This window comes from Staurois parvus, unplaced genomic scaffold (assembly GCF_062004578.1).
Source record: "Staurois parvus isolate SC_StPar_1 unplaced genomic scaffold, SC_StPar_1.0 ptg001167l, whole genome shotgun sequence".
NCBI lineage: Eukaryota > Metazoa > Chordata > Amphibia > Anura > Ranidae > Staurois > Staurois parvus.
In genome coordinates, this window is record NW_028318963.1 from 27,366 (window position 1) to 40,246 (window position 12,881).

General features: G+C 47.0%; 1 protein-coding gene and 1 pseudogene across 1 annotated transcript in view; one reads left to right on the forward strand and one right to left on the reverse strand.

The window, feature by feature from the left end:
- The window catches only part of HOOK1 (hook microtubule tethering protein 1), a gene marked incomplete at its 3' end in the record, with an annotated part of 130,781 nt that overhangs the window by 25,499 nt on the left and 92,401 nt on the right, over positions 1–12,881 (reverse strand). Inside the window, exons 10-12 of the mRNA XM_089659580.1 lie at positions 10,683–10,823; positions 8,336–8,537; positions 5,771–5,881 (exon numbers count right to left, since the gene is read on the reverse strand). Coding sequence (XP_089515706.1) covers positions 5,771–5,881; positions 8,336–8,537; positions 10,683–10,823 — 454 coding nt within the window. The remainder of the gene's footprint in view (positions 1–5,770; positions 5,882–8,335; positions 8,538–10,682; positions 10,824–12,881) is intronic.
- Positions 2,703–2,818, forward strand: LOC149438997 (U2 spliceosomal RNA; annotated as a pseudogene).

Sequence of the window (12,881 nt, forward strand, 5' to 3'; positions counted from 1 at the left end):
ACACATAGGATAACATGCCGGGGATGGACACATAGGATAACATGCCGGGGATGGACACATAGGATAACATGCCGGGGATGGACACATAGGATAACACGCCGGGATGGACACACAGGATAACATGCCGGGGATGGACACGTAGGATAACATGCCGGGGATGGACACGTAGGATAACATGCCGGGCATGGACACGTAGGATAACATGCCGGCGATGGACACATAGGATAACATGCCGGGGATGGACACATAGGATAACATGCTGGGGATTGACACATAGGATAACATGCCGGGGATGGACACACAGGATAACATGCCGGGGATGGACACATAGGATAACATGCCGGGGATGGACACATAGGATAACATGCCGGGGACGGACACATAGGATAACATGCCGGGGACGGACACATAGGATAACATGCTGGGGATGGGCACGTAGGATAACATGCCGGGGATGGACACACATAGGATAACATGCCGGGGATGGACACATAGGATAACATGCCGGGGATGGACACACAGGATAACATGCCGGGGATGGACACACATAGGATAACATGCCGGGGATGGACACATAGGATAACATGCCGGGGATGGACACAGAGGATAACATGCTGGGGATGGACACGTAGGATAACATGCCGGGGATGGACACATAGGATAACATGCCGGGGATGGACACACAGGATAACATGCCGGGGATGGACACGTAGGATAACATGCTGGGGGGTTTACTGGCTGTAGAAAAAAGCCAAAAACAGCCGCTGTAAAGACGTCCCGTGTGCAGGAGGACTAATACTCTGCAGTTCCGGGGGCCACTTCCACGATCCAGAGATCAGAGTTGACACACAGATGAGTTTGTATGATCTGGAAATGTTGTGTACTTTCCTCTTGGGTTCCATATACACTTAAAGCGGAGTTCCACTCACACTGTAAGAAAATAAAAGTCAGTAGCTACAAAAACTGTAGCTGCTGACTTGTAAAAAACAACCACTTACCTGTCCCTTGAACCTGTGGTGTCCTCCCCGCAGCCCGTTTCACCAGCCATCTGGTGTTCCAGGTGCCGGCATCTTCAATGTGGGCACCCGCCTGTGACAGCTTGCGTCTTCACAGCTGGGTGCCCACTACGCATGCGGGAGTATCGCTGCGCTTCCTGAATGGCCACGTCGTCTTCTGGGACCTGTCATGTGTCCCAGAAGACTATGGGGAGGGAGGACAACTTCCGTTTCCGATCGCCTAGGCAATTGCAGTGGAAGTGGGAGCGGGGTAACTGTCAATTTCAGGTACCCGCTCTCCCCCCACTCCCCAAAGGTGCCAGCCCTTAATGTGGAACGGGGGACCAGTCTTTAAAGCGGAACTTCCCCTTTTGGGTGGAGCTCCGCTTTAAGTGCTGCGTTGCGGAGGAAGCTCCTGAAAATGCACCTCCTGTAGGTGGCAGTATAACCCAGCTGTTACTGAATTCCAGTGTCCCTCATTGGATGATGGAGAAAACGTACATTATTAATATTATTTATTTCAGGTACTTATATAGCGCCATCAATTTACGCAGCACTTTACATATATATTGTACATTCACATCAGTCCCCGCCCCTGAGGAGCGTACAATCTAAGGTCCCTAACTCACATTCATACATACACATACTAGGGACAATTTAGACAGGAGCCAAATTAACCGACCAGCATGTCTTGTAGGAGTGTAGGAGGAAACCAGAGTACCCAGAGAAACCCACGCAGGCACAGGGAGAACATGCAAACTTCAGGCAGGTGGCTCCGTGGTTGGGATTCGAACCAACAACCCGAGTACTGCCAGGTGAAAGTGCTAACCATTTAGCCACTGTGCTGCCCAAACCCCTTTTTACAAATGCACCACACGTGGTGTCCTGTGAGGTGGGATCTACTATACAATGTGTTGGGGTGCCATTCACCATGAATGACACCATACATAGAGCAGATGGGCTGACATTTGTACTGGTGAACCATGTTAACGTGCACAATGCACAAGTGTGAATGGTCCCCTCCCTTTTCCAGCACCTCATGATTTGTCATTGACAGTGGTGGACTAATAATGAACCAGAGGAGGTGGAGGAGGTTTTCGCACCTCCGCAGACAAAGAAAAAAATAAACACCAGGTAAAAGAACAAAATAGTTACCTAAAATGGTGTTGGACTGCCTTTGACATCCAACACGGCTTGAATTCTCCTCGGAATTGCCAAATATAAGTCCTGGATGGTGGATAATGGAATCTGGTTCCACTCTTCATGCAAAAATCTTTCCAGTTCTCGTAGAGATGTCGGAGGCAGAAAACGAGCCCGAAACCTTGTTCTCCAAAATTGACCACAGTGGCTCTATGAGGTCTGGCGAATGTGGCGCCCAAGGAAGGAGCAAGACTTCATCTGCATGCTCATTAAACTACGATTTGACAACACCGGCTGTGTGACTTGGAGCATTATCATCTTGGTAAATGGCGCTGTCTTTGGGAAACAATGTCTGCACCATGGGGTGAACATGGTCGGCCAAAATTTGTACATAGTCGCTAGCAGTGACTCTACCTTTCAAGGTGATGATGGGACCTGCAGAATACCAAGATATGGATGCCCAAACCATGACTGGGCCACCACCATGCTTTACCATTGGCACAAGACAGTCCTGGTTTGCGGACTTAAAAAAAAAAAAAAAAAAAAAAAGGGGGGTAGGCAACCTGTTTTGCTTCTCGGCCTTTTAGCTAAGATCAAGTGTAGTATCTGTTCTTATCAGTGTCCAGTGGGGGTGCTCCCGACCATTCTAGCTTTGCAGGGATGGTTGTTGTATAGTACCCTCACTGGAATGATGGGGGTCCGGAAGGCTAGTAGCGGAGGGACAGAAACCGGGGAGCGCCACGAGTTAAGCTGGGGCCCCGGGAGTAATTCCTCTGGGAAGACTGGAAAGACCCAGTACCTCCTGATTTGGATGGATCTACCTTGGTCTGGCCAGGGGCTGGGGACGCAAAAAGTCTGCAAACTCAGTGCCCCCTGGGGAAGACGCTCTCAGGGGTGTCACTAGTAACACTTGGGTGTGGGACCCCACGGTGTGAAGATGACACATGGCCACTGTTTTTTACCTCTTTTTGCACAGCGCCCTAAGGACCAGGTCTTTTGGCTAAGTCCAGGGCAATTTTTGCTACGGGCCTCAGGGCCTGGTCTGTGCACAATTCGGCACGGTACCACTTTTTTATTTTTTTATTTTCTTTATCTTATTTATTATGCACTCCCACGTTTTGTCACTTTTTACTTTACTTATGTGTGTGTTTTTCACGGATGGAGGGTGTGGGTCCTCGGGCCTACCCTGAAGTCTAGGGGGAGGATGTGTGGCCATACGGTTCCTTCCTCCCCTGATCCCTAGGAGGCTCTTCTTCGGGAGAGCCTCCTTGCCTAGTACTGGATGTCCGGCTTCGGCTGGGCATAGGGAACGGTGGTCCACCAGGCCTTTTGGCCAGGAGGACCAATTGGGAACCTTGTCCCTGTCAGGAGCTTCGTGCCCCGGGGGATCAGGGTAAGCGGTCCAAGCCCCTTTAGGGGTAGGACACAGCACACCCCTAAGTGCACTTTTTCGTGTGGTGTTTTGCACTTGCACTTTTTTTGTGAACACTTACGGGTTTTTTCGTTATAGTTGCACGTTTGCGGACTTAAAAAAAAACAAAAAAAAAAAACAAGACAGTCCTGGTAGGTCCTTTGGCTAAGTCCAGGGCAATTTTTGCTACGGGCCTCAGGGCCTGGTCTGTGCACAATTTGGCACGGTACCACTTTTTAATTTTTTTTTATTTATTTAATTTATTATGCACTCCCACGTTTTGTCACTTTTTGCTTTACTTATGTGTGTGTTTTTCACGGATGGAGGGTGTGGGTCCTCGGGCCTACCCTGAAGTCTAGGGGGAGGATGTGTGGCCTTTTGGTTCCTTCCTCCCCTGATCCCTAGGGGGCCCTTCTTCGGGAGAGCCCCCTGACCAAGTACTGGGTGTCTGGCTTCGGCTGGACACAAGGAACGGTGGTCCACCAGGCCTTTTGGCCAGGAGGACCAATTGGGAACCTTGTCCCCGTCAGGAGCTTCGTGCCCCGGGGGATCAGGGTAAGCGGTCCAAGCCCCTTTAGGGGTAGGACACAGCACACCCCTAAGTGCACTTTTTCGTGTGGTGTTTTGCACTTGCACATTTTTTGTGAACACTTACGGGTTTTTTCGTTATAGTTGCACGTTTGCGGACTTAAAAAAAAAAACAAAAAAAACAAGACAGTCCTGGTGGTAAGCTTGGGATGGTGTTCTCCACACAAAAACACGTCCAGTGGTTGGGAGGAGTGTGAAGCTCGATTCATTGGATTATATTACAGTCTTCCATTGATCTACGATTTCTAGGTGTTGCACCATTCTCTCCTCTTCTGAGCATTAATATCGGTCACTAGTGGTTTGGCCATTGCAGCTCGCCCGTTCATGTTTTGCTCATGGAGTTCCCTCCGCACAGTTTTTGTGAACACGGGCTTTGGAAGACTGAGACTGAGCTCTGCGGTCACTTTTGCAGCAGTTGTTTTCTTATTCCGGGTCACAATCCTGCACAATGTCCTTTTGTCTCTTTCGGTCAGTTGACCATGGCGACCGCACCTATGCTTATCAGACAACGTTTACCCGAAAACTGTATATGTTGTCATTAGCTTTGATACTGGGCCTCATGACACGGCAAATAAATTGGCGACTTCAGTCACAGAGGCACCAGCTAAGCGGCACCAACACTTTGCCCTCTCTGAAGCTCAGTAAGCTCTGCATGACTCCATATTACTAGTCAAAGATGAAAGTGAGGCTTCCCAGCTGTTAGCTAGGTGTCTCATCACACAGCGGAAGCAAAAGATACACAAAATATAACTGGATATAACATTTATAGGTAAAGGTGATCCAGGGAATATCCGATTGCCTCTCGGGGGATCAGGAAGGAATTCTTTCACCTGCAGGAGCAAATTGGATCGTGCTTTGCTGGATTTTTTTGCCTTCCTCTGGATCAACTGTGGGTGTAGGATTATAACTTTTTTTTTTTTTAATGGCTGAACTGGATGGACTTTTGTCTTTTTTCAGCCAGACTAACTATGTAAATCACTTCCACTTTCAATGCAAAACATGTGTCACTTTCACACCTGCAAATCATCCATTTTCTTTTTTGTCCAACCCCTATTTGTATGAATGGTTCCCTCCCTATTCGGGCACTACTGGCCATTGAGTCCACTTATGACAGCAGTAAAGCACAAGAGGTGAAGGAGGGGTGTCACGTTTCACATGACTGTCATATACCTTTAAGTGTTCTTTGTATTTTGTCTCTGCTCCTCCCTTTCCTCTGGTTTAGTTCTTGCTGTATAGATAGCCCCACCCCTTTTCCCAGAAATGCATTTCATCTTCATGCCTCATGTCTTATGGAAGCAGATCACATTATGATCTTTTGACCTCTCCGATGTTCATTGTTGTAAGATTCTCTCAGTTTATGGAATAAACTTCACAAGATCTACAAGATGTCATCTGATCGAGTCACTGCCTGTGTTATTCAACTAAGATTGGAGTTATCGCTATCTCATCAAAACTGTAAATTACAGAGATCACACTTTCAATGCTTAGATTGGAGAGACAGAACAAGGGGCATACCAGGATGAACTGAGTTATTAGAAGGTGGAAGAAGAAAAAGAGTCACCACGAATTGTACCTCTCAGGACCAAATTATGCCTTTGGTTACAGCGTGCTGTTATACGACGCTGTTTGACGTTACCTCTTTTTCCTTCACCAGTGCGTCCTGCTTCTCGCGCAGTTTGGTCAGTTCGAATGCCAAGGTGTCCGCTCTCTTGGTTTCCATGGAAAGTTTGGTGTGGAGATCCTGGACCTGTACAGAAGCATGAAATGTCAAAAGGGGTGAGGAGCTGCAGGACAATGTGACATACTTACAGTATATAGAGTCTAAAGGGAACCTGTCTACACATACAAACTGGAACTACCACTTCCTTTTAAAAGTACAGTTTCCAGGGCTGTCACCTTCATCCTTACTTCACTACTTAGACCTCATGAACATGGCCAAATTGGCCACAATACAGCAAGTATTTTGCAGAAAGCTGCGACCAGGAGCCTAGGTGTGTGGACAGCCATGGCCAGGAAGCCTGTACAAAGCAATGACAGGCCGACAGTGGCCACAACCACCAGCCACTGTTTGGAAGGAATCACACTGGGAGCAGTTAGGGACAGATAATTGTCCCAGTTTGCTTCCAGGGGTGATTATCTGTCCCTAACAGGGGCGGACTGACAACTCATGGGGCCCCTGGGCAATAGGGGATCATGGGGCCCCTGTGTCCTTGCCAAACTCAAAAAAGCCTATGAAAAAGGTACCAGGGGCATCTCATGGGGCCCCCTACTGACCCCGGGCCCTCGGGCAGTGCCCGAGTTTCCAAATGGTCAGTCCGCCCCTGGTCCCTAACAGCAGGTATTTGCTACCTGTGTGATTTCTTATGAACACTAGCAGACAGCTGTGGACACTGTCGACCTGTCATTGCTTGTACAGGCTTCCCAAGCCACAGCTGTCCGTACACATCTGGGCTCCCGTCCTCAAATCTCCGCAAGATACTTGCCATACCATGGCCAATTTGGCCTTGTGAATGAGGCCTTAGGCCTTTAATGGTTGAACTGGATAGACTTTTGTCTTTTTTCAGCCAGACTAACTATGTAACAATGGAACCAGCATGCAAGGCAAGAGTTGAATTGTCACTGGCCCACAAATAGTGCAGCAAGAACAGGATGACAGCCCTGGAATTTGCCATTTTAAAAGCTAAACCAGCAATGGCTGCTCCGTTATTTCACTGTTGACACGTCCCCTTTAGTGAAAGGTGTAGGAAAAACAAGAGTCCCCCACTAAAGTGACCCAACAGTACCTATTTTATGGAAGGAGGAAGTGGGGACAGGTACTGGCCCCCCGTTTTTGATGTATACAAAGCAAGAAAGCCAGCTGCAGTCCAATGACGTCAGCAATTGTAAAACTTTATTGTTCTGGGCATCCCATACAGAAGGTCCATCCAAACCCTCTTCACTTAATGCTCTTCACCTGACAGGGGCTCTACGATTAACCCATTGTAACGGAACCGACCCAGTCTGCGCTTGGGTACTTCCGTTATAATACCGCTTCCCTGTCCAAACACCGACCACAGACACCACAGCCGACCATACAAGACTAGACGGCACCAGTCTTGAAGTAAACCAGGAAATAGACTACTTTATTTTAACACAGAGACAAGATATATACATTCAAGGGAACAACCCCCCTCCCTGCATAATGACACAGGGTGGGGCAATCTACCTTTAGTAACAAGAGACACACCAACAGACAGTGCCATCAGGAGGGAGGGCTGCTGGAGAACACCCCCCACCCCATCAAGCCAGACGTAAACCAGGAAATAGACTAGTTTATTTTAATACAGCTACACGATATATACAATTAAAGGAACAACCCCCCTCCCTGCATAATGACACAGGGCGGGGCAATCTACATTTAGTACCAAGAGACACACCAACAGACAGTCCCATCAGGAGGGAGGGCTGCTGGAGAACACCCCCCCACCAAGCCAGAAGTAAACCAGGAAATAGACTACTTTATTTTAACACAGATACAAGATATATACATTCAAGGGAACAACCCCCCCCCCTCCCTGCATAATGACACAGGGTGGGGCAATCTACCTTTAGTAACAAGAGACACACCAACAGACAGTCCTATCAGGAGGGAGGGCTCCTGGAGACACCCCCCACCAAGCCAATACACATAAACACATACATCCCATAATAGTTTGGTCCCAGCAAGACACACAATAGAACAATGGGATGCAACCACATGGCATTAAACAATCAACAACCCCCCACCCCAATATTAGGACAGATCACCCTGTACCCCTAACAGGCACAGGGTGACTTACACATAAGAGGGATATGGGGAGCTAAGACAGGGGTCTCCCCACCTCTCCAAAGTGAGCTGTGTTCCATGGGCCCCCCACCTAAAGTGACTCCTGTCACACCCATTATTGGGCGAAATGCATCCTGTGAGGAGGGTTTGGGGTGGACCTTCTTGTATGGTGGTACCGCCTGCGAAACATGACATGCTGAGGTACAGTTCCCACACTGCAAGCAGCTCAACTGCAGCAATGTGAACAGACCTGAGTGGCCACAATGTTTTTTGTAGCTTGGCGGTCAGAGGGGATACAAAATGCTTGCAATTGGCTAAATTTTGTACGGTCGGCTTTAGTATCTCATGTCACCTGTACCCGCAGGGTCGGAGTGCACCGCTCAGGGACTCTCCTACCTGCCGCTTGTAGGTCTCCAGTTGAGTGCGAGTGGTGTTGGCCTTCTTCAGATCCTCTTCCAGGCTCACTGTATTGTGCATGTACATTAAATTTGTGTCCTCCAAGGATTTCACTTGTTTTCGTAAGTCATTGAGGTCCTCTAGTTTCTTGCGGTACGTTTCTACGGTGGATTCCAGCTTGGTGGCTTTATCTGCTGTTGCTCTAAAAAGAAAAAAAATATTTAGTCAAACTATTATTGGCATTACATTAAAAGTGTAAAGTACACCCATAATATGTACCCTTGCCCTGCACTGAGCAACAGGCAATCAAAATTTAGCACTCAAATTATTGTGTTTTCAAGAAAAACCCCCACTGAGATTCAATGTGGTCATCCCTGGGTCGTTCTGGTGGTCTTTGCTTTGTATTAAAATCAATTTTGGTGGAAGGGGCTGGCAGGCTCCTGTAGACATCACGGCACCCTGCCTCTACTGTTACATGAAAGAACACATCTTTGGCATCCCATTAGAAGTGCATCCCTGCTAGCTACTTGATGCTTGAGACTTTAACTGTGCAAAGGTCAGTTGCTTGATTACACTCTAATAGTGTATAACAAAGCCACTGATTACCAGATTGCACAGCTAAAATCTGCAGCAGCCACTGGCTAACAGGGATGCACATCTAAAGGGATGTTGAGAATGTGTTCTTTCATCTAATGCTTGGGAAGAGCATTGCAGTGACTGAAGCCAGCCCTATAGATCACACTCAAACATGACAAAGTGCAAAAATTGTTGATGGCAGAAAAACCTGCTAGCTGTGAGAAACGAGCCAAAGACACCATGGATCAGGGGGAGAGGGTGATTACGGATCATTGGCGTCATTCAGACAGAAAATGAAGACGGGCTCAAAAGAGCTGCTGCCACTCTGCTGGAAGGAAGACTGCCAGCATCACGCACATGTCTGTCCACCTGGAGGAGAGGATTGGACCTCTGAAGGTCAGTAGCTTGGGAAAGGATGTCAAATATGGAAAAGCTATTAGGCCCGCCATACCCATGGAGTGTGGGGGGAGGTTACATACTTTGGACCACTGTCCTCTATATACTGTGCTGTACATAACAGACACTGAGTGCTGAATGTTATGTACTGTGGACCACTGGACTCCAAGTATTCCACCGTATTCCATGTTGTATGTTACAGGCTGCTCACAGCTGTACTGCATATAACATTACAGACCAGGGCACCCTGTATACTGTTTTGTAGCCTACATACTACTGGCCCCTGCACTCTGTATGCACCATTGAACATTACATGCACTCTGTACACTATGCATTATGTTACATACATTTGTTGCTGAACTCTATACACTATGCTGTATGTTACATACATCTGACCCTGCAATCTATACACTATGCTGTATGTTACATACATCTGACCCTGCAATCTATACACTATGCTGTATGTTACATACATCCGACCCTACACTATGCATTATGTTACATACATCTGACCCTGCACTCTATACACTATGCATTATGTTACATACGTCTGACCCTGCACTCTATACACTATGCTGTATGTTACATACATCTGACCCTGCACTCTATACACTATGCTGTATGTTACATACATCTGACCCTGCACTCTATACACTATGCTGTATGTTACATACGTCTGACCCTGCACTCTATACACTATGCTGTATGTTACATACATTTGTCTCTGAACTCTATACACTATGCATTATGTTGCATACATCTGACCCTGCACTCTATACACTATGCTGTATGTTACATACATCTGACCCTGCACTCTATACACTATGCTGTATGTTACATACATTTGTCTCTGAACTCTATACACTATGCATTATGTCACATATATCTTGTTTACACTATGCTGTATGTTACATACATCTGACCCTGCACTCTATACACTATGCTGTATGTTACATACATTTGTCCCTGAACTCTATACACTATGCATTATGTTACATACATCTGACCCTGCACTCTATACACTATGCTGTATGTTACATACATTTGTCCCTGAACTCTATACACTATGCTATATGTTACATACTCTGGATCACGGCACATTAGATACAATGAACCACTGCACTGTGGACATTGTGCTGCGTGTTACATACAGAAGACTGCTTCACACGGTTTGCTGTTTTGTACATGACACACAGAGAGCCCCAGTATTCTGTATGCTGTGCTGTACATGACATACTCAGGACCACTGCAGGGTGTACCCTATTCTATACATTACACAGCCCACACCATTGTCCTTGCAAGGCTGTGCTGTACACCACTAAGAATTTGTTTTTGGAATTCAAAGCTTCATCCCATTTGGAATCCCATTTTGCACCTGAGAAAATCCATTTCGTCTTTTAAAGCCCTCGACTCCTCGGCTAGATTGGCCAACTCCACACTGCGGTTCTGCGTCTCAATCAGCTGTTTCTCCAGCTCTTCACAGTGAACCCGATAATCATCCTTTGCTGCTTCCAGCCTGCGAGTAGAAATACGAGAAAGATTAATATACAATCGTGTGTCTGTGTGCGTTTACAGGGCATACAAATCTCATTAGGCATGGCATCCGATATTATTATTATACAGGATTTATAAAGCGCCAATAGTTCGCTCAGCGCTGTACATTACAGAGGGGGACAGAACATGTGACAGAGCAATACCAATACAATGCAAAACATGAGGGGATCGAGGGCCCTGCTCCTTGGAGCTTACAATCTAGGAGGGAGGGGATGGTGGCACAGGAGGAGATAGCTGTGGGGGATGGAGTGGTAGGAAGAGTGGAGGAGGTCGGCAAGTTAGCAGGGGGTGGGGTAGGCTTCCCTGAAGAGATGGGTTTTCAGGGTGCGCCTAAAGGAGAGGAGAGTAGGTGATAATTTGATGGGTTGGGACAGGGAGTTCCAGAGGATGGGTGACACCCTGGAGAAGTCCTGGAGGCGGGCATGGGAGGAGGAGACCAGGGAACTAGAGAGAAGGAGGTCTTGTGAGGAGCAGAGTGTGCGTGTTGGGCGGTACTTGGATATTAGGTCAGTGATGTAGTTCGGGGCAGTATGGTGGACGGCTTTGTACGTCAGTGTTAGGATTTTGAATTTGATCCGTTGCGCAATCGGAAGCCAGTGGAGGGATTGGCAGAGGGGGGGTGGCGGAGACGGAGCGGTTGGAAAGGTGAATGAGTCTGGCAGCCGTATTCAGGATATGACACTGGGGTGTTACCTCAGCACATGGCGCACGGTACAAATCCAAAAAGACTCAAATATCTTTAAAGTGGTTGTAAAACCTTCCATATACCCAGTGAAGTGACTGGCCTCAGGTGATACAAAGGGATGAAACAAATCTACCTGCATAAGTTGTACCTGTTTATCTATAGCCTTCTTCTCTCTACATCCATCCAGAATTTATAAAGCTTGTCTGGGAGTCCAGAAAGCAGGGGGCGGAGAGCTGAAATTACACTCGGCAGAGCTCAGTGAGGAGAGTTCTGAGAGCTGATTGGAGGGAAGAGACACCTCTCCCTTCACACAGCTTACAGGAACAGAGCTAAGGCTGTAAATCCGCTTAGGGTCCCTCCCCTGTCACCATTTTTCTCTTGGTGTCAGGAAAACTTGTCATCAGGGATTCATGCTGATAGCAGAGGAATGAAGCAGCAGACAAAAACTAGAAAAGCTACAATTTCTGGGGAAATTGTGTGAAGTGTTCTTGCCTCCACCAGTAGTCTACAACTGGAGTGGGCGGAGTAACTGGGTGGAGTGGATTGTCACTCTGCTGCCTGCTCACACACCTGGGTTCCTATGGCAACTCACTCTACAGCAAGGGCGGAGAAGAGCGGTTAAAAACAAACTGCTCCAACTTGCTCACTTCATTGGCGGATGCCATTTTCAAATGGTTGTAGTTTAAAAAGTATAAATTCTATACTGAAGAGCTTTATATTGTGAGAATCACAAGACCCAGACCTACATTTTGATGCATAGTATGTCTCTGAAATATTAAAAATGAAGGCACAGTCGCAGTTTAGAAATTGCCCTTCAAATTTGAGGTGGCTAGAGTGGAGTTTCAATGAATGTCAATGGGCGGCGTGAGTTGCAAACAAATGGTCATATTGTAAAAACTATCAGGACTATGGCTTAGCCGTGGACATTTTTAGTGGCAGCATGGATAGCTGAACGTTTTGATATAAGATTTGTGTCGGTGGGCTTGAAAATGAGGGAGTGATGGCAGTTTAGAAATCATGTCCTGATTTTTCTGCTCACACTCTAGCTTTTGTCAGCTCCCACACTAGTTTTGAACATTCCGCCATTCATTCCTATGGGACCAATTTCACCACAAAAACGCCGATATTTCGTGAACCATTTGGCGAAATGTTCCACAAAGTAATCGCACACCAATCGGGAACAATCTGCACGTTTCGGTATATTACTGTCTATGTAGTGTAAAAACTGTGGGAGGAGTTAGGGTGGTAAATTTGGCTATAATAATAAGAATATATATGTGAGATAACAGGAAGTGGTCGCCATGTAAGAACACTTAATTACACTTACTGCTCTTG